Raw genomic sequence first — 22148 nt, 5'->3', positions numbered from 1 at the left:
AAACGTACGAAGTCGCGACAGTACCACCTTGAACCAATGATCGCGTAATATCGAAGAATTTTTCGAAGTTTGTCGGTCCTGGCTCGAAGTTCGCCAGTCTACTATGTTCAGAGTATACTTGTTGCACGCGGTGGAGTTGGATCGGTGGTTGGTCGAGGAGGGAAGAAAGGGGACAGAGACAAGAGTAGAAGTAGAAGATTCTTCTTACGTTAACGTGGGACTTCGCGAGCTTTCCGCAAGCTGGTGAGCGCGTCTCGATCAATTAGCATATGCCACTTCCTAGCGGGAATTTTGTTTCACTGATTGAATAAAGGTAATTAGATGACAGTGTGCTATTATAGTGTAATCCAGCGACCGTTCATCTGATATCGTATACTGACAAAAAACAATCGGGTCTCGAGCCAAAACTTGACACTTCTTTTTTTTTGTATTAAAGCGGGAGACCGCCTTTCTAACCTAAATTCTAAATTCTGTCATGGACAGAATGCGGGGTAGGGTAAGGAGGGCGATAACCATGAATCTCCTTCTCTTTTTGACAGCTAAAAATACGGTTTTTTGAAGGAACGACCGCAACATCGAACACCTTGACTATTTCGGATACGATACGTCGCGCACGCATCCTGACTCGTTCACGTAGTTTTGTCTCATAAAATGCGCGCTTTTTCATCTTTTACTGTATTATGTGTTTTTCTACTCTACAAACTGCGATTAGTTATATTTGTATTGGTTGGTTAACATTTCCATATCGAGTGGGAGCTATCGAGTTGTTGTGCATTCGTAATTTTTTTACTTAACATTTAAATGGAAGTGTGTAATTTACGATGGATTAATACACGACTTATAAATGAAAATTGTGTGCTTTGAATTTGTCATTCACTATATACCGCCGTCGATAGAATCAGTTGACAAGATAGCTAAATTATATGTTTTGTGCGCGATTAAAATCTTTTTCTTTCTTATTTACAATTTTAATTTATGTGATAAAAATTATAATTATGTATTTGTAATTTTCATGTGTAGCAAAAAAGTAGATGTATAACGATAATTAAGTAAAATTCTCGTTTTTTATTTGATATATTGTAATAATTATTAAAATTTCATTGAGGAGATGATATTAAAGCTTAATTTTAGTCTTTGTTATATCTATTGTTATGAAAATATATTCATTCTTTAGAATGAAATTAATCACTACTTAAGCTTAGATCAATTGCTATTATTGTAGAGCATATTCATTTTGTCAATCTTATCTACAGTATTGATATCTGTAATATACAGAATAATGTGCTGATCAAAATTTAATCTGTATTTTTTATAAATAGAAATAATAATATATTTGTAGTATTCACTTTTGGAAGTTGTAATGCAAGGAACATTGAAAAAGCACTAAATTATTATTGTAACATTTGCAAATTACATTTCAGTGTAAAAAATATATAATTTATATCTATGATTTCATAAGGCAATGATGAATTTGTTTTATTAAATATTAGTACTATAAAAAATTGTAAATTATATTTATCATTTGCATATAGAAAAATTAAATATTAAATAATTATTTTTATTGTTATTCACAATGTTGTTATTTATTCTTCATAATAAAATCTATTAACTTAACTAATCAACTAGTTACATTTTATAATATATTCTGAATTTATAAATGTAATGTATGATTTTCTTCTTTAAACAAATATATGATATATAATCAGTAACATTGTTAGCTGTAATTGGATTCATTATCACTGTGATTGTTGCATAGATAGCTACTTCCTATTTGATGTAATATCTTATTGCCTATACTGTGATGTAATGATTTTTTGAATAGACCATAATGCTGTATAATAGTTTGAATATACTTTAACATTATTTGCTAATAAAGGTTGGTAAATATAAGGTTTCACATATGTACATATACATATAAATTAACTATATTTAAATCAAAATCTTTTATTTCATTTTACAGAATATACAACATGTCACATCATTTTGTCACAGTTTGTGTAGTTTGTGTTTTATGTGCTGCACACACTCCATGTTCAGCACATACTGAATTCTCAACAGCGGGACAAACAACTCATAATTTTGTTAACTCTGAGAAGCAATTAGGACCTAATGAACAATTACAACCATCTTGGTTATTAATAAAATCCAAAGATACACAGCAGAGGGATGTGAGAAAATTAAATTTAAATAATCTAGGTGCTTATAACAATGGTGCTGTTGAATTTTCGAATGTGTTAGATAACAATAGCAGAAGCAAAACTATATTATTGGTACCAATTGCCACAAATGAAATCTATACTAAAAACAAAAACACAGAAATTGTAAAAGTTAACGAAAATGTTGAAATCCCAATAATAGGGGAAGATCCAAACAGCTTAGAAGATATAGAAATATTAGAAAGGCTAGGCCAAATTGAAATTATGCACAATGATGAATTAAATGCAGCACAATTTAACGGAGATCAAAATCCTCTTAACAGGATTAGGGCAAAAAGAAATGTAGACATTATAGATGAAAAATATTTCATTGAAAAGATTTTTGAAGCTTATGGAGATGGTACAAGCATAACAATGGAAGGCTTTGAAAAATTGTTAAAAAAGTTAGGACTATTGAGATTATTAACAGATATATCAAGCGTAGAAAATCATAATACTATTACTAGTCAAAATGAAAATCCACTGGGTAAGTTATTTAATTTATTGATTAAATCATTATTAGAAACATATCTCTTTAATGAATTGAAGAACTTAAATTAATTTAATAATAATTAAAAAAGAATTTATATTTAAGAATTTATTTGAAGATCAGTCTATATTATACATACATGGTATACTACTTTTAATTACCAATTACCAACCTATCAATCATAATAAGAAATAAAGCTACATCTGCTCTTATGTATATATAAGCTGATAATATTTTATCTTTATTCAATATGAGAATCATCTTGATCATAATAATTTAGCTTAACTTAAGAGTTCAAACTCCTTTTCAATTGACCTTGATTCATTAATTCATAGAGTTATTTATTGATTTCATTGGATGCTTATTTACAATTATATTAAAATGTATTCATGATATCTTATGAAATAAATGTATTTAATGCATATTATAAAGCTAGAAAAACATAGTTAAATATTAAAAAGAATCTGTAACATTCATTCTACAGTTATGAATGAATAAACAAAATTTGATAATACTTCTATTGTCTCTACAAGATATCAGTGGTTAAATAATCATATCATGTGTAATGTTATCCTCTATGTAGATAACTGACATTTTTCTATTATCAGTCACATACTGTTATAAAAATGTTGTTATTATGAAGACATATATTATAATATTTTTATTATATTTTGTATTATATTATATTGTATTATAATATTTTTCCAATCTGTCTTTTTTGAACACATTTATTATATGAATTATTCATGTTTTTAGATTAAATAATATTATGCAAAACTTTCCAGTATAAGTTTTTTTTCGGTACTATGAATAAATATATAATTTTTTCTTTGTGTAGACAAGTCAAAGAATTTACAAAATAATGGCCTACCAGAATATGAAAATGGAGCTAAAAAGGAACGGGTGAGATAAATTATAACAATTAAGATTACAATCTATCTTACAGAAATCAAATAAATTAATATTTTTCTTAAGTAATTAAATATTTCTCATAAATGACAATCTCGCTATTTCAGTGCTTAAGTAGTAAAGAATTATTAAGTACTGTTGCAAGAGATATGCCATACAATTTGATCACTAATAATAATTCAACATTACCAAGTTGGCTTTTTGAACGCGTGTGTCCAGCTCTTGTTTACCAACTAGCAGGTGAATCAAGCTCAGAGAGAAATGGATGTATTCGTGTACCAGAGAATTATAAGCCAATAATTAATAAATATCACGGAGAAGACGTTACTCGAAATATGGTTCAAGGTATATAATCAATATAATATCAATTAGAATTTGATATCTTTAAGTATTATAGAATTCTAAATACATGACTTTCTTATTTAGTGTGGGCCTATTCAACAATCAGTATTCTAATAATCAGTCTCTGTGGTTTACTTGGTGTAGCTGTTATACCTTTCATGGGTAAAATTTATTATCATCAATTATTGCAATTTTTAGTTGCACTTGCTGTAGGAACATTGTGTGGTGATGCTCTTATTCATCTTTTACCACATGTAAGATGTTATATAATATAAGTATAATATTTTAACATAAAGAAAATAAATTATATTACTACATAAGAAAGAATTATTCTTCTATTAGGCAATGATGTCACATCATAATCACGAACATATTCATAATGACCATGTTGAATTAAATTCTAAAGAAGAACACAACATGAATATGTGGAAAGGGCTAGTTGCAATGATGGGTCTTGCATTATTCTTTTTTACGGAGAAAGCTTTAACAATGTTAGCAGAATGGAGGAAACTTCGACAACGTCGCAATAAGGTAAATATTAAGTCTAAAAAGATATTAGGATAAATAAAAATACATAAATTTTTCTAATATATGTATAAAATACATAAACTTTTAAATAAAAACTGTTTGTAATTTTAGCTTCCATCACGTGTTCGAGTAATGAGAGAAACTGATGGACCAAACAGCAATGTTGTTGGAGAGAAACTTTGCAAACACAAATATTCGTCGTATCCATATTGTTATGGTGAAATTAGCACGGATCAAGGTATAATGCCACAATTTAGTCAAGGTTTTAATGAAATATTTAATGCTTTTAATTCTATGTTTTAAAGAATGTTATTTATGGTAAAGAGGATATTTATTATTCAGATAATCATCATAACCGCCAACATAATAACCATGAGAGACCTCCTGTGATTGAGGAGGAAAAACCATTGACGTCTAACTGCAATTCAGTTTCAAAAATTATGACGAATGATGTAGAGAAGAAACCAACTGAAGATTGGAGATTAGATGATTCAATTGTAAATACTAAGAAAAATACGGATGGTGCAGATATACCTTTAAATGAATCAGAAAGTTATACTGTTATTATACGCGAACATGAAATGAAACATCATGGTCATACTCATTCACATGGTACTATTAAATATATTATCTTATGTCTGATATAATATTTGTTAAACGATATAATTTGAAAATTTGTTTAGGCCACGTTCATTCTGCACCTGAATCTATGTCTAGTGTTGCTTGGATGGTAGTAATGGGAGATGGTTTGCATAATTTCACAGATGGTATGGCTATAGGCGCTGCTTTTTCAGCAAATATAGCGGGTGGCTTCTCCACAGCAATAGCTGTATTTTGTCACGAATTACCTCATGAAATAGGTACATTATACAAACATAACTTATAGTAGTAAATAACTTATTAAATCTTATAAAATATTCAGAATTTTTATCCTTTATTCCTTTATAACAGGAGATTTTGCAGTTTTGTTAAAAGCTGGTATGAGTGCTAAACAGGCTGTTTTTTATAATGTGTTATCTTCCATACTTTGTTTGTTTGGTATGATATTTGGAGTATTATTAGGAAGCACTCCTGCTATAAGTAGTTGGATATTTGCAGCTGCTGCAGGAATGTTTATATATATAGCATTAGTAGATATGGTGAGTATAATTTTAATTCATTTAATTAATCGTAATTATAATTAAGCATCAAATGTTTTATATAGATTCCAGAATTATCTTCAAGTCACTCTGTGGAGCGTAGTTCTCAATGGCAATGTATTTTACAAGCGTTAGGGCTATCGTGTGGCCTTGGAATAATGTTAATTATAGCGCTCTATGAACACGATCTTAAAAATATATTCAGTGATTAAATTTACAAAGACTGACAAGTTTTTTGAACAATGGTAAGCTTGCAGTACTTTCTAGAACTATATTTACAGTCAACAATTAAGTCAATAAAGCTTTGACTGCCCATTCTTACCGAAACAATATTTACTGTTACTATAATATAAACAATTTACTTTTTCTCCTTCTCACATTTAGCATAAGATTTCTTATTGATAGCAACATAGTTTGTTATTAAAAACTTAAGAAGGTACTATAATGGAATAAATGTTTTACAATATTAAGAGTATTCGGTGCACAAGAACAAATGAGCTAAACAACTTGAAGAAAGTTAGGTAATTCAAATGCAACGACAATATTTGAAGTATGCTTATTAAAAATTATATTTGAGATATTGCGTTCTTTGAAAACAATAAAAACAGTGAGGATTGAAGCTAAAAGTTGAACATTTTGCAATTTATTTGATAAATTATTATAAAGATAGGTAATTGTAATCAATTTTTAACAGATAATTTTTTATATTTTATTACTAAAATCACATAAATTTATGAAAATGCCATGCAGTTCTTTATTTTAAGTCTATTAATTGTAAATGATGATTGGCTTACATCGTAAAAAATGAGAGATGTAATGTTCTAGTTAATATAAAAAAAATCGTGTACAAAAATTGAATAGCTATTACTTCATTGACATTTATTTTAATTAAAATATTTTTAGTTTAATGTACCCGATTCTCTATAAACAATATGAACATTTTCATTCTATATTTAGGTGAGATATGTGTCAGTATGTATATGTATTGACTGTTGTAACAATTATAATTAAAATCTATATTATTTCCTTAGTTATCAGACACCTAGCATTTACATGATATGTATGTGTTTTACAATTATCATTGTATCAGTACCCAAGTTTAATTGTGATATATTTAATAATTGCATTCTTTATTTTGATATAATAATTTAGATAAATACAGCTTCAGATAAATACTTTGTAATTGAATCAATGTTATACGTAATTCTATCATGAATGTATTATTATAAAAGTTAACAAAGTGCTCTATATGCTTTATGATAATTTTAAGCTGAAATAGATATATATTAGTTGAATTATAAGATCAGAAAAAAAAGCAGTGTTATCAAGTCATTTATTATTAAATTATGGAAAATTAGACACCTTGATCATAAATGCATTTTAAACTAGTATGAAAATGTTTATTTTTTGAATCTTTGGTTCTTATTTCTTTCAAATTATTTTGTAGTAATTATTCTGCATTTGCACAAAGTTCTAAATATCATACAATACTATCAAGAAAGTGCATATACAGGATGGTTGATAACTGGTCGTACAAGCGAAAAGGGGGTGATTCTACGTGAAAAAAGAAGTCGAAAATATAGAATAAAAATTTTTTTATTTTTTTTAATTTTTCCATTGAGACAACGATCTACAGTGAGATCCGTTATAACGTACCGCACGCGTACCGAGCAAAAATTCAAAGTCGATTTTCTCGAAAACAAAGTCTCAAGCGAAAACTTTTTATTCTATATTTTCGACTTCTTTTTTCGCGTAGAATCATCTCCTTTCCGCTTGTACCACCAGTTACCAACCACCCTGTATATAAGTTTGTGTTTTAGTAACTAACTACCAAATAAGATGATTATTGATAATGTCACAGAGTACATATTCTAGTTTTATGTAACTATAGATACACTTATACACAAAGTAAATTCATCAAGTATGGACACAGATAAATTGAGGCGGTAAATCACTATTCATAATTGGGTATATTAAAAATTTTAAATACTCATACTGCCACAGTAATTATCAATTGTTGAATTGGTAATTACAATTATATGTACATATCTGCATGTCTTAAGATAATACACAATTAAAATTTCTGAGCTAAATATTTTTAGCTGTACTTATATAAGAAAATACAACCATTATTTACGATTGTAAAAAAAACTGAAACATCTTCAATTTTCTAAAACTGCGTTTTAAACAAAATTTGTTTGCAATTATTTCTATACAGTGCATTTATTGTTGTAATGAAGTGGAACATTCATTTTCAAAACATATATTGTGCACTTTTTTATTACTTAAAAAATTTACTATTTAAACAACCAAATTAGGGTAAAACCTCATCTACTTATTGTAAGTTACATTTATTTTGTTTGTATGTTAATGATTAATACCATGATCAATAACTATGTATTTTTTTACAGAAAATGTAAAAATTGAAAAAAAGTGTTATATTCTTGTAAGCAAAATACTTTCTTACATTATATCTTATATTAATACTAATGTATTTAACTAAATGATTTGCGCTTTTTGTAAAAATTTAAATGGAAAGCATAAACGTTAGTTTTTGGAAAAATGTTCATATATTACTCTATCCTATGGAAGATTTTAATTTCTCTTACATATAAGTGGAAATAGTAAATTTGTTGCTTTGTACTAAAAAAAGAATATTTCATTGTTTTGAGCTCATTGTTTTTTTAAGCAAATTTGTTCTTATTTGCTATAATACATTTTGATAACTACTTTATTAATAGTTATTCTAAGATGCTATACTTAATCCTTTATTTGTAGTGATCATTATATTCTTCTCAATTAACTTTAGTATCAAATGAAACACAATATCAAAAAATAAATAATATTGAAATAATAATTTATTGGAAAAATGTCATAATAGAGGAAATAAAATAATCATTTAAGAAGGTGCATTTGTATTTTATTTTTAAAGTTGTACAATGAAAAGGTGACAGTGGCTGTCACAATATTTACAAATGAAAATGATTGTTAGTAACTGCACATGTACACAAATACATGAACATATAAATTATATTAATACATATGAGTAGTTTAGAATAATAATAGTGTAACTTCCATTATTGATTTTTCAAGAAAAACAAGCTTTTGTGAAATATTCTTGGATCAATCAAATATTAGGTCATCCCATAAGTTCGTGCCGTTTTTCGAGCGATTATATATGTTAAGATTGTTTACGTACCCTTAATTGTTTACATACCTTTCAGTTTCATGAAAAAATGTAATCCCCCTCTCGTTGTACAACTTCTTCCCATTTTTCTGGTAGGGCCATTATTCCGTCTCGATAAAAGTTCTCTTGTTTTTCTTTAAAATAATTTTCTAAGCTATTTTTGAGAATGTCAATATTTTCAAATTTTTTACCTACTAAAAAGTGTTGTAATGCTCTGAACAGGTGGTAATCAGATGGGGCAATGTCTGGGGAGTATGGGGGATGTGGTAAAATTTCCCAATTAAATCCAGACAATTTTTTTGTAACGCTTTTCGCGACATGCGATCTAACGTTGTCGTGATGGAAGATAACGTTGTTCCTATTCACTAAACCTGGTCGTTTTTCAGCTAGTGCTTCCCTTAATTTTTCTAACTGACTGCAATATTTGTCTGAATTAATGGTATCACCACTAGATAAAAGTTCAAAATAGAGTATTCCTTTATAATCCCACTATACACACAAAAGAACTTTACGTGGATGTAACCCTGGTTTTGCACAGTGTTGAGGTGGCTGATTTCGTTGGGACCAGCTACGTTTCCGTTCAGGGTTTTCGTAAAGTATCCACTTTTCATCACCAGTTACCAGGCGTTTAAGGAATGGCTCATGTTTATTACGCGCAAGTAATGACATGCACGCTGTTGTTCGTTCAAGACGGTTCCGTTCCATAAGTTCATGGAACACCCAAACGTTCAACTTTGACACCATCCCCATTTTTTTTAAATACCTATGAATCGTTGTCTTAGGTATTTTCAGAACATTTGACATCTGTTGAACTGTCAAACTTCGTGATTTTTCAACACGATCTCGAATTTTATCTTCGTCTGTCTGAGGAGAACGCCTGGAGCGTTCCTTGTCTTCTAAACAGAAATTCCCAGCTCTAAAACGTTGGAACCACTTCCTACAGGTGCGAGATGAAAGCGCATTTTCTCCGTAAACAGTACATATGTTTTTCGTGGCAATTATTATAGAACTTCCTTTCCGAAATTCATATAACATGAGATGTCGAAAATGGATACGCATTTCACTCATGACTTTTTACTGTTAGAAGTCACTGTGTTCACTATATTACGATCTTATCCCACGAAAATCTGCTCTAGCCTGTTTTCGATCTGCTAAACTCAAGTGCATTGGTCCCTTATCGCCGTATGTTTATAAATCGACACATGAAATGTATACACAAAAGTCGACACGAACTTATGGGATGACCTAAAACAAGTAATGAAATGTTATCAATATTTTAATATGGTAAATGTAGTACATATGGAGGAACTTCATTGTTATACTAATACTTAAAATTGTCTTGAACATGTATGTGGTATAGTTTTGTTTGTAATAAAATTGGAGATACACCACTATTATTCTGAATGATACACATCCTTTGTTGTCACACAATATTCATGTTTGAGTTCATATCACTTTTAATTTTAGGCACTTAATATACAGATAAGAATATAGTTAAGTTGAATAAAATTCATAAATAAAATTTGCATAATTATGTAACAACAAACATTAATCTATGATTTGAAGTCATAGAAAAAGAGCTTGTCACACAGAAACAAGATCATCTCTATCACTCATCTGTGCTGATAAACTAAAAGCTGTATCTGTGCTAGCTTCACTATTTAAACTTTCATTAAATACTGGTTTCATATGTGCAGCATCACTCATCTCTCTCATTAATCCTGCCATATCATCGTCTGGATCAATTTCTTGAATTTCTCCTACTACATCAATTTCCACAGATTGATTATCTGTTGCTGACATTTCCTGTGCTTCAGGTTTTGATTCTTTAAACTGAATATTGTGTAATAATAATTAAAATTAATATCATTATATCACATTTATCAATGAAAATATCTGTTTAAATATTTACCTTCATAGTTTCTAATTTACATTCAGATGGTAAGTTCATGTGAAACACGCAATTTGTATCAAAAATTACAGGTACTGGTTCATGACACTCTATATCTGCTCGAATTGCTCCACATGCTTTGAATAAAACTTGATGTTGATCCTATTAACATAATAAAATTTGTTAACTATTTTATACATTTTTTATGTTGGTTGTGATTATGTAATTAAATAAAATTATTTTACTTTAAGGATATGTTTGCGGCAATGTTTTGCAGCAGGAAGAGTTCTCTCTCCACATTTTACTCCACCTTCTGTAAAGATACATTTTGATATACTTGGTATTTTTTGAGTGGGTCCTTCAGTTGCCTATAATGAATACATAATTATAATTTTTATTATCATCGTATATTATATTAACACTATATATTATACAAAATAATAAAATTGCATTTAACCTGTGCTCTACGTTCTAAAGATTTTCTATATAATATAGCTTCAACTCCACTTCGTCTATGATAACGATTTAAGGCTTTTAATTTTTCATAAATTTTCTTTTCTTTTGCAGTTTCTTTTGGTTGGTCATGTATACTACATAATGTTTCCTTTTCCTTTTTAAGGGCATGTAGATACTTTCGTCTTTTCTCTCTTAATATGTACTGTAGTCTTCTATACTGATCTATGTAAAGTGATTGCAGTCTAATTAGTTTTTCTCGCGCAATGTAGATCACCTCCTCAGCAGTAAAAATTCCAGCATGCCTTAAAAAATTAATACTAATGATTCCATAGAAATTACTGTTTAATTTTTGCAAAAAGCAACTACGAAAGGAAAGTAAGTAAAGATAAAGATAATTGATATAATCCCATTTTTAAGATTTGCTCAAGCCAAAGCAAGCTAGCTGTTGTTCTACAGAACAGAATAAAATAATAAATTAGTATAAGTAATTATATATAAGTATATTCTTACTTTAAAGGATCTTCTTGTGCACTGTATAAACTTTCATTATCACTATCATCAAGATAACTTCCTTTTAAAGTATCAGTCACTGTTGTAGGTTCAATATCGCTATCAGAGGAACTTGCATAATCCAAAATATCACTTCCACTTGCATTTACTCTGTATGCATCAACTTCAGCTAAAAAACGATTTTAATATGATATTCCCATTTAATTTAAAATCAGCTTTAATTTTTCCTTTATTAACAGACTACTAGATCAAAGCTTACTAAAAGGGTCTAATGCTTTGATTTTTCCTTCTTCATCTTCGGTATCTTCAGTACTTGAATCTGTTTTCTTAACATAGTGACTTAAATTAAGTAAGAGCATTTCAGGTGTCTGTGGTAAAGAATGTTTTGCTGTAGATTTTATACGTGCTATTTGGGCTTTTCTAGCATGCTCATTACAATATCTGTATATATATATTAAAGATAGATTTTTCATATGTAATTTAAAATACATAATAAACAAAATATTCATTAAATTTACATTTGATACATACAAAATATCTCTTCTATCCAATTTTGGTGCAGGATTTTGACATTTTCTGCCATTACTATTATATACAAAACCACATTGCTTGAAAGGTGCATTTGGATCCTCAAGAATATGCTTGGCGCAATAAGTATATCCATCAAGACAAGGTTGTGAGCATTCATAAGATGAATATAAGCACGTTTGCATTTGTTTGGGCTTTTTTGTGGCTACAATAGTCACAGGCATTGTTGTTTTTGGGATACGAAACATAACTTACCTATGAAATAAATAAAAATTATACAATTTTATTATAAGCTCCTCATAACGCATAAGAAAAAATCGCAAGATAACTGCATTTTATGAATTATTTCTGAAAATAAAATTCAAAACAGTGTGATTTTCTCATATTCTAATTTCAAATTTGGCGCGAGAATTTACAGCGGAAAACAAAACAATTTTATTAATTTCATTCGTTGAAAATAATTTCGATAACGAACGATATTTTAAATATAAAAAATTATAGTATACATAACTTATTACAAATGTTCGAATTTATATCATTTTATAAAATAAAATTGTAATATAAAATGTATATGTAACAAGTGGTAGTCGCCGCCATTTTATACGTGAGATGTTGAATGAAGTCTCATTGATGTATGTACGGATTTCGAAAGAATGAGACGGCATGTGATTGGTTTTTGTGAAAATTCGAATAAAACGAAACTGAGCGGGACTTAAAAAAGCCGCGAAGCATTATTCTATTAGAAACTTACTGTGATCTCTTACATCAATTCTTCCGTGAAGGAAAGTCAGTGCCAATTGAATCACGCTTATCACCGTCAGCGTATTTCTGGATATATCAAGAGAATGAAAAAAAGATTAAGATATCGTGAAATGTAAATTATTGGCGATTGTGCAGCAAGTCTGAAGTTATATACAAATAAATGACAAACAACTCGAAAGACACACTGGATCCTTCAATAGGACAAAGATAACGGGACGCTATTACAGGGGTAACATTGGCTGCAAACACATACTACTAGCTCAACGACCACTGCGTCACTTCCGGAAGTTTAAAGTTCTAAAACTTCTAATTGATAAACTACGTGATTCATACCTATCGTAGACTGAGAAAAAATTCAGGTAGGTTATGACGTTGGTCATAAAATATTAGCCAAGTTGAATTTACGATACACACCTGTGTTTACAGTTAACCAATGCAACGTGTTTGCTACGTAGAATTATATTGATATTTAGTTTAAATTAATTCAAGTGTACATTTATTACATTCGTCGGTGTCCAGAAGATATTACAATTTGTTGTGCAACACATCGACAAGAGTAACGTTTTACAATTTTTATTTTTAATGAAGTGGGATAAATTTTATAAGTGCACAAATGTTGTGACAAGGTTAAGTAACCTTAGTACCTCAAGCAAGATAAGATATCACAGAATTTTTATTTTTGTTATTGCAATTAAAACTATTCGAAAGAGTAATAGTATTATTTCCATAACCAACCTCATGGCCTGCCAAAAATTAATAAATCAAGTTTTTTAATGTGGTGTACGATAATATAAAAATAGAAACTTCGAAAGATATTTCCGTACAGTAAATAATGTCGTATATAATTGATTATCCTGAATGTTTGACGTATATCGAGCTCTAAACTTTACCTTAATTATAAATAACAAATCTACGGAACTTTACGTAAAAATGCAGCAGTTTTTATGACGAATCTTAAAAAATAAATCTCGTTATTGTGATGCATTATCGAAACATTGATTCTACTAATTTATTACGACTATTATACGGAAAAGAGGCTAATTTTGTAAACTATTAAACAAATAAAACGTCCATAAACTAATTTTAACAATATCTTCAAGTTTCGTATTAACCTCTAAACTACGGCAATCTCATGTCATAAAATGGATAAAATATAACAAATGCCTACAAAAGAATTTCTCAAGTTGATTTTTCATTTGCTGCACGATTCTAAAGCAGTGCCGTGAAAAACAGAAGACGTCATTTCCGGAATTCAAAATGGAACCTTTTTAATATGAAGTGCATATTGTATAAAATAAATGAGAAAAATAATAGAGAAGGCAATTTGAAGTATTTATAAAAAAAATAGTTTCATATTACAAAGAGAGATATTTATTCGATGTGCGGTTATGTTTCGCTGTGACAAAGTTGATCAAGTATGAGCTTGGGTATGGGTTTTGATTAGCGTAGTGACGTGAAGTTTTCAACGTTTGCTGTTTGTGCATTGTGTGCTCGCCGCCAGTCGAGCTGACCACTGTGAAGTGCGCATCGTTAGTACCTAGTTGTGTGTACATATAAATGGCGGCTGACGAAAAATGGTACTTCACGAAAGAACAGCTAATAAATACGCCGAGCAGAAGATGCGGCATCGACGCAGATAAGGAACTGAGCTACAGGCAGCAGGCAGCAAATTTTATTCAGGATATGGGACAGCGGCTTGTGGTGTATCCTTTTAACGAATGCATGTTTAGTTGCGTGTTTCTCAACTTCCCTTTCCCCCTATCCCCATTGTCGTTTTACGTTTCCTTTATTCTTTCTATCAATTCAAAATCACCCCCAAACTATCATATACGATTATGTGAATGGATCCTCTTTACACATTTATCTTTTAATACTTGAAATTTCGGTATTCACGTAAAATTCCTATCTTGTTGTAAACATGAGTGACGTGCGAAAGAAGAGGTCACGCGTCATGATTACGATTCTCCATATTGAACTTTACTACGTTACCTTTGGTATACACTGAATTTCGAAATATTTGTGCTATTCGGTATATTCATATTGATAATAGAATAATGCTAGTCAATAAACGTGCTTATTAGAATCTTAGTATTCAAAAGGAGGGCATAGAATAGGGTCATGGAAAGGTAGCATTGTTTGCCAAGCTATGTTTGACAGTAGTACCAACCAGAATTACAATTTCTGCTTATATTTTTTACGCAGGTATATTATTTATTATATTTTTCATTTATATATGTATGTACATATATGTATATAAATGCATACATGTATATATATATGTGTGTGTGCTTAAGATCGGATCGGGACTGGAGGTGGTTCATCAATGCTACACTATAATGCATTGTCGATGTTTCATTATATCAGTACAAAAAGTAATAGAAGTAATTGACAAAGGTTACAAAGAGAGGACAATAAAAATTTTGTACAAGTAGTATTTTCTATTCTCAAAATCATGCTGTACGAAAACAATTAACTGTGAACATTGCAAACAGATCAGACGCTGTTTTGCTTGCATAAAAAGTAATATAGTAAATTTAACATGTACTAACTTATTAACTAGCTATGAAATTTACACTAGTTTTGCATTAAACTTGTACTAATAATACTAGATATTTAATAATATCCTCTATTTCAGGAATATTTTAGCTATATTTTCCCAATGTAGTATGTAGAAATTCTATTTCTATTTCCTATAATATTTTTATGTTTCAGATTTATATTTATAAAGATCATAAACATATTAATTATCTTTCCAATTGTGAGAACTTCAGCATAGTCTTCATATTATTTGAAATTAGAGGTTTACAAATGTGGAACTCTTTTAAAGACAGTCATATTAGTAAATTGTAGTTTTACTTTTCTGTAGTGCATGTATAATAATACTTATTGTAGGCAAAATACATTAATGATGTCTAATATATAGTGTAATACTTGTTTTTCATATTATTCTATATTTTTTGTATTGTAACTTGTTCTGAATTCTTCATTTGTATATTTTCCTTTTAGTAAAATAACAAATAATTAAGATATGAAAATTAATAATATGATAGAAAGCATAAATGAAGAAGATCTTAACATAAGTAAAATACAGATGAAAATCAAGAATATGCATCAAAATTATGTGATTTATTTGACCAAGTTTTTCATATTAATGTAATATAGAGATTAAATAAAATTTTTTACGTATAATCTGTTGTGCCCCCCATTTTTTAATCTTACCATATAATTTAATAATTTAAAAATAATCATTAAGAACTGTGTTTCAATTATGTTTATTGTTTTAGTAATTTTTATTTATATTTATTATTATGGGAAGTTGATATTTTTTAGATATTAAAAAATTATATAAATATGTGGCTAGTATTCCAATGAAAAATATTTAATGTAATATATTATTTTTTATTATTTTATTTGTTTACATATTCCTAAATAATTTAAATATTATTTTTGTAATTACTTGAAATAATTATATAACAATATCTTTATAATAAGATACAAAAGAAGTCAGAAAATATTTTTTTTATAATGGATTGTAATATTGTCCATGATTTATATTGTATAGCACAAATATTTCTGAAATTTGTACAATATATATATAATTTTAGTAAATTTAATAAATAATTGATTATAAATATTATGTACATGTTAACAATACATTATTTATTTAATATTTTCCTTAATTAGATAAATATAGGTCACAATTATGTATCAACACAGCAATAGTGTATATGCACAGATTTTATGTATTTCACTCGCTGTCACATTTCCACAGGAATGCAATTGCAGCAGCAGCACTATTTTTAGCAGCAAAAGTAGAAGAACAACCGCGCAAGTTAGAACATGTTATCAAAATGGCACACATGTGTCTCCACAGAGATCAGCCCCCACCTGATGTCAGATCTGAGGTAAGATAAAAGAGATTAATATCAATAGTAACATGTATGTAGTTAATGATGAATTTAATCATTGCAACGTATTTTGATTTATAGCAATACCTTGAGCAAGCTCAAGATCTGGTATTCAACGAAAATGTTCTACTACAAACATTGGGGTTTGATGTCGCCATTGATCATCCCCACACACATGTTGTTAGATGTTGTCAACTGGTTAAAGGTACGTATGTTATGTTTAAAAAGGATTGTATAATATTAATTTACTACATTTACATTTTTCCTATATTTTTTGTGAAGATATTGATTCTGTAATGATAAACTATAACGATAAACTATGAAATCTTACAAGTTTAGATATTGTTTATAAAATATTTTAGTTAAATGTTTGCATTCTTTTTTTTGCAGCGAGCAAGGACTTAGCCCAGACTTCGTACTTCATGGCATCTAACAGGTGGCTACACATTATTTCCTAGTATCACTTACTCTTAGCAGTCTTCTGGTCAAATAGATGCCAGCTGGAGTATATTTCCAAGCTATATTGTCAGGCAATAGCCACTGGCGCAACATTCTGACCTATATCTTTCTTAGAAAGCAAAGTAAACGTGGAATAAAATTGTGTAAATATCTTTGATAAATAATACAATTCTTTGCTTTAAAAGCAACGTTTTTGAATGAATGAATTTGAAATATTGCATCAAAGCATGAAAATGAAACAGAAATTTAGTATAGAAAAGTTTACTTTGATTTCATTTACTTTTTTCTTCAGTTCTAATGTGAATGTTTAAATGTCAACAGTAACTTTTGGGGAGGAATGTTGCGTTGCAGTCGCGGTAATGTCTGATTCTAAAGAGAACGTATGCCAAAGCGAAACGAAGTTTATTTCGTAAACTAAGTTCACGATGAGGATTGCTTAATTGAAGGTAAATGAAATATTCTTAAGGACTGATCGTTTTCTCTTACATTACGGTATATACTGTCCAGCTTTTATTTTTATATTTACATACACTTATTTTTAAGCAGTAGATGCACAAAATAAATTAAGCGTGAGTGAAATGAATGTGGAATTAATGTAATGACGAGTGAATGTCCAAAAAAATTTAATGATAAAAGAAGGATAATTAGCTATACCGATAAATTATATTTTACAATAGTAATCAAATAGTAAAATTATGGTACAGGCATAGTCTTACTATAATCCATTCAAATATTATTTAATCAATAATATTTGAACAGATTGTAATTACGACTAAATAATCAATGTAAATTAAGCCTTAATCTATCTCTGTTGTTACAAAGAAATCATTTTTGAAGATTTATACATTTTTCTTTACTAAGAAATAATTTTTAGCGCAAGTTTATAAGATATTTTATTTCCTGAAATAATGCATTCTCAAACAAAAAAATATATAGCTTAACATATCTCTCTATCATGGGATTATGTTGGGGCAAACTTCGGTAAATTTGTTACGATACAACAGAGTGTTGTAGGGCTTATGTTTATTATTACTATGTAGAAAAATATCGCATATTGCTTTAGCTAATAACATTTGTGCGTAAATTTTTGTGTAGCTCATCGCAAAAAAGTATCACATTCACATATGCTGTTTTTTTAACTGTTTTGGAAACGTACTCTTTGGAATTAAATTCCGTTTACGGAAAATATAATTGGAAATATTGTTAATTATTTTCAACGAATCGTAAAAATTCGTCTTGGTTTTATCCCGATATTACCCATGTTTAATGGAACTAGTACTTTGATTTTATAGTACAGTTCTTTTTATGCCGTGGGTTATATTTCGTCTTCACTGTTCATTGTTCATAAGAGAAATTTATAAGATAATCTTTTCTTTCCAGTTTGCATTTAACAACCATGTGTCTGCAGTACAAGCCAACGGTAGTTGCCTGCTTTTGCATTCATCTTGCATGTAAATGGTCTAATTGGGAGGTAAGCATTATTACTATGATTTAGGTAAAGTATTTGGCTGTAAATACTTGGCTATAAATTATAACATAATGATTATTTGCTTCCAGATACCACAAAGTACGGAAGGGAAGCACTGGTTCTGGTACGTCGACAGAAGTGTGACATCCGAACTATTACAAGAGCTTACAGCAGAATTCCTCCATATATTTGATAAGTGCCCATCAAGATTGAAAAGAAAAATAATGAGCATATCCGCTAATCAAAGTCCAAGCATTAATCATCCCAGTTTACCGAACTCACCCTTTGTAAGCATTTTTATTAAATATATCATATCATAATATCATATTAAATACTACAAAAGAATTGTTATCCTACATTAAAGTTAATATAATAACTTCAATTTATTAGATAATTTTACTCAATGTTTTGTGTAGGATGCGGAACCACGCAAGGTACAATCTCCTGCGACGACGGCCGATGGTGGACCTACATTCCACACAAATCGACCTCATCAAGCGGAGAAACAAGAAGAAAAGAAACAGAACGCTCCCGCACCTGCGAGACCTCCTGTAGATTATCGGGAATATCGAGAAAAGAAAGAACGCGAGCGTTTGGAAAGAGAAAAGGCATCAGTTCCAGCATCAGTTGCGCCAAGTCATGCATCGGATATTAATAAGCACCATTCTCATCACCACAAACCTGTATCTAGTACAAATGTGCTGAACAAACATCCGTTGCCTCTTGGACAGAAGACACTCCATCATAATCATCATCATAGACCAGATATAAAAGTTGGACAACCAGTGCCCCAGAGGCACTCGAGTAGTACTCAAGCTAGGGAACCAAATCGTGATCCCAATAGACAGAGGTTACAAAGAGAATACAGTTCGAACACTGGTATAAGTAGCAGTAGTTGTAGTAGTGGTAGTGCTCTCCATTCTCACAGTCATGTCGTATCGAAGGAACAAACTTTGGATAATTCTATAACCGATTCCGTTACTCACAGATCGGATGTTGGATCATTACAAGAGCCAACGCCTCATGGGAATATACAGGAGAAACTTAGTAATAATAATCATAGTCTGCACAGATTAAGTGGAGTAGAAAGTAAACATCAGGGTCATGATAAAAGAATGTATGATCCAAGGCATAAACCAGTAGAACATAGGAAAGATAATGAACAAAAGCCATATAAATATCCAGATCCAAGTAGAATCGATCGACAAAGAAAGTCTGATACGTTGGAGCAAAGGTGTGAAGAGGTTAGAAAGCTCATTGAGAAGTCAATACCTCCACCTAAACCGACGCTTGATGTACCATATAGTTCAAATACACAAAAGCCGCCGTCACACCATATAAAATACAATCAGTCAGAAAAGTTACAAGGTAGTTCTGGTGTAGTGCCGACCGATGTGAAACTTAGTACTAGCCAGAGTTCATTTTCACAAGAAAAGTCTCCGAGTAACTCCGTTTCATTGCTTAGTCAAAAATCATTATCTTCGAAGACAATATCCAGTCAACATACAGCTCATGGTGTATCACAAATATTAAAGGACACGATTAAAAATAGTAATTCTCAGTCGTCGAGTTTATCCTCGTTGAATAATCTTGACGACCCAAAAACTGAAAAACGACCGCGGCATGATGACACAGACAAAAGTTCGTCCGATATCCAACAGAATGTGTTACAAACCCCCCCTGGTAAGCCGAAATCGCTATTCAGTCCAGAGAAAGTACCAACGCCTCGGGAATCTCATTCACAGAGGCTTAAGACTAAACAAAAGACGCCACCTTCGGCTGCAAAAGTTCCTAAACAAGAACGCGTACCAGACACATCGATAGGCTTTAATTTAGTATCACCTTTCGCAAGCCCACCAGGTTTGCAACAGCAAGAAACGCAATCGGTTAAACGATCGGCTAACGATGTTTCTGCAACGTCCCATAAAAGGCATCGCACGTGTAGTACTAGCGAAAGTGGACAGCAAGTGAAAGTAAAAATGGATGATACGACGTCCAGTTTCGAGGCAGTTAAGATGCTCGGTAGAGTACCGGAACTGATACAACCTATTAGAGATAATCCATCGGCGAATGGTAGAGCCACTCAAATTGCGAATGATATGAAACCACCGGAGCTCATTAAACCTTTTGATTCAGAGCCAACGATATCACGTTTTGGCACAATACCTACACAGCCACAGATATCATCAAATCAACAGGGTTTGACGAATGGACTGGATACTAATTTAGTGAAGCAAGAGTCTCAAGAATTCCAAATTAAAAAGGAAACCTATAAAACAGATATACCAATAAAGGCTGAACATCAGATTAAAGGAGAATATTTATCTCCAATGAAATCTGCTCAAAGTATAAGTGCTCTGCTTCAGGAACCTTTAGCACCCATGCCATCGTTATTACAAAATATGCAACAATTTAGTCAAATACCACCACAACAGCAAGTTCATCAGGAACAATTTCAACAACAGCAGTTGCAACAACAGCAACAGCAACTTCAACATGAACAACCACCACAACCTCAACATCAACCATCGATATCTCATTCGATGTTGCTCGCACAGCAGGAACCCGTTCAAAGTCAGTGTCTGCCTCTATCATCGGTTGCCGAACCAATGATAGCTTCGACCGTAGATATAAGTGCTCTGTCTGGCCCCGTACAAGCAAATACAGAATCCATTCTCTCTGTACCAACATCGACGACCATAACCGTCGCACCCCCTGTAGAAGAGAAGAGATCGGAGCATCACAAGAGTGAAAAGAAGAAAAAGAAGGAGAAGCATAAACACAAAGATAAGGAGAAGAGTAAAGAAAAGCACAAACACAAGCATAAAGACAAGGATAAAGAAAAACATCGAGACAAGGACAAAGAAAAAGGAGAAGAAACTGTGCCTGCAGTACCTATCAAAATCACAATTCCTAAAGACAAATTGAATCTGAGCACAGAATCGACAGGAAACACCGGTGCGAATACAGTGCCAACTGACAAAAACAAGTCGCCTCAGAATACTAGTATCAAAATTATTATTCCTAAGGAACGACTGAAGAGTACGGACAATGTATCTAGTTCACCGGGTCAGTCCGTAGTTCAGGCTCCGCTGAAGATTAAAATCCGAACGGATGGAATCTCGAGGAGTTCCGGCGCGCCCTCAACGACGGGCAGTTCGAGCAGCATCGTTCCAGAGTTCACGAACGAAAGTCGGAAGCGCGATCGTTCTGAAATGAAGGAGAGTCCAACGACTAGTGTTCCGCCAACGAAGAAGCAATCGCAGGTGTCCTCGGTGGGTTACGGGCAACACCGACTAGGCGAACGGCAGAACGGCAGACACTATAGTTCAGGCAACAATAACAAGGTACGTGGAGGCGGTAGAGGCGGCCGCCC

At 30.9% G+C, this 22148-nt stretch overlaps 3 protein-coding genes and 1 long non-coding RNA gene across 10 annotated transcripts in view; 3 read left to right on the top strand and 1 right to left on the bottom strand.

The window, feature by feature from the left end:
• Nucleotides 1–95: 95 nt before the first annotated feature.
• LOC100740793 (zinc transporter foi) lies at nucleotides 96–6970 on the top strand. 4 transcript variants are annotated; one of them, XM_012391037.3, is made up of 13 exons: nucleotides 96–313; nucleotides 540–807; nucleotides 1757–1876; nucleotides 1961–2682; nucleotides 3524–3588; nucleotides 3702–3939; nucleotides 4021–4190; nucleotides 4279–4467; nucleotides 4576–4702; nucleotides 4807–5076; nucleotides 5148–5324; nucleotides 5416–5603; nucleotides 5669–6970. In XM_012391037.3, exons 4-13 carry the CDS (start codon nucleotides 1971–1973, stop codon nucleotides 5813–5815), a joined length of 2283 nt encoding a protein of 760 aa, XP_012246460.1. In that variant the 5' UTR covers nucleotides 96–313; nucleotides 540–807; nucleotides 1757–1876; nucleotides 1961–1970; the 3' UTR covers nucleotides 5816–6970. The 4 variants fall into 4 exon arrangements, with proteins under 4 accessions (XP_012246460.1, XP_012246461.1, XP_033179224.1 ...); XM_012391038.3 differs by lacking the exon at nucleotides 540–807; XM_033323333.1 differs by having other exon boundaries at nucleotides 96–807.
• A 2979-nt stretch (nucleotides 6971–9949) lies between these two features.
• On the bottom strand, nucleotides 9950–13217 carry LOC100740673 (KAT8 regulatory NSL complex subunit 2). Of its 3 annotated transcripts, none has more exons than XM_024370736.2 (8): nucleotides 12927–13217; nucleotides 12179–12430; nucleotides 11907–12088; nucleotides 11648–11816; nucleotides 11139–11454; nucleotides 10927–11049; nucleotides 10703–10843; nucleotides 9950–10623 (listed from the first exon to the last, which is right to left on the bottom strand). In XM_024370736.2, the coding sequence occupies exons 2-8, from the start codon at nucleotides 12421–12423 to the stop codon at nucleotides 10375–10377; spliced, it is 1425 nt and encodes a 474-aa protein (XP_024226504.1). In that variant the 5' UTR covers nucleotides 12424–12430; nucleotides 12927–13217; the 3' UTR covers nucleotides 9950–10374. The 3 variants fall into 3 exon arrangements, with proteins under 3 accessions (XP_024226504.1, XP_003493046.2, XP_024226505.1); XM_003492998.4 differs by having other exon boundaries at nucleotides 11139–11439; nucleotides 12927–13216; XM_024370737.2 differs by having other exon boundaries at nucleotides 12940–13215.
• Nucleotides 13162–14024, top strand: LOC105681421. Its single transcript, XR_001102627.3, has 2 exons — nucleotides 13162–13296; nucleotides 13364–14024. It is a non-coding gene; the product is annotated as an uncharacterized LOC105681421 (long non-coding RNA).
• Nucleotides 14025–14168: 144 nt separating this feature from the next.
• Nucleotides 14169–22148, top strand: part of LOC100740473 (cyclin-T) — a 20450-nt gene continuing 12470 nt past the window's right edge. The window contains exons 1-7 of one of the 2 annotated variants that reach the window (XM_012390982.3): nucleotides 14169–14640; nucleotides 16632–16842; nucleotides 16927–17050; nucleotides 17236–17281; nucleotides 18685–18775; nucleotides 18862–19059; nucleotides 19189–22119. In XM_012390982.3, the coding sequence (XP_012246405.1) occupies nucleotides 14495–14640; nucleotides 16632–16842; nucleotides 16927–17050; nucleotides 17236–17281; nucleotides 18685–18775; nucleotides 18862–19059; nucleotides 19189–22119 (3747 nt within the window). In that variant the 5' untranslated portion in view covers nucleotides 14169–14494. The other variant, XM_012390983.3, reaches the window with a different exon arrangement.

The sequence above is a fragment of the Bombus impatiens genome, unplaced genomic scaffold, assembly GCF_000188095.3.
Source record: "Bombus impatiens unplaced genomic scaffold, BIMP_2.2 scf_0914, whole genome shotgun sequence".
In the NCBI taxonomy this organism is placed as follows: domain Eukaryota; kingdom Metazoa; phylum Arthropoda; class Insecta; order Hymenoptera; family Apidae; genus Bombus; species Bombus impatiens.
Note: the sequence above shows the minus strand (reverse complement) of the source record. Positions and strands in the feature narration are given on the sequence as shown.

What these genes read in the sequence shown, in the direction of transcription:
- LOC100740793 (XM_012391040.3), top strand. Translation starts at nt 1,971, where the DNA reads ATGTCACATCATTTTGTCACAGTTTGTGTAGTTTGTGTTTTATGTGCT. An exon ending in TTATTCATCTTTTACCACAT is followed by an intron (nt 4,191 to 4,278) that starts GTAAGATGTTAT and finishes TTCTTCTATTAG; the next exon opens with GCAATGATGTCACATCATAA. An exon ending in ATATAGCATTAGTAGATATG is followed by an intron (nt 5,604 to 5,668) that starts GTGAGTATAATT and finishes TGTTTTATATAG; the next exon opens with ATTCCAGAATTATCTTCAAG.
- LOC100740673 (XM_024370736.2), bottom strand. Translation starts at nt 12,423, where the DNA reads ATGTTTCGTATCCCAAAAACAACAATGCCTGTGACTATTGTAGCCACA. An exon ending in GCCGCAAACATATCCTTAAA is followed by an intron (nt 10,844 to 10,926) that starts GTAAAATAATTT and finishes TTATGTTAATAG; the next exon opens with GATCAACATCAAGTTTTATT. An exon ending in GTAAATTAGAAACTATGAAG is followed by an intron (nt 10,624 to 10,702) that starts GTAAATATTTAA and finishes CACAATATTCAG; the next exon opens with TTTAAAGAATCAAAACCTGA.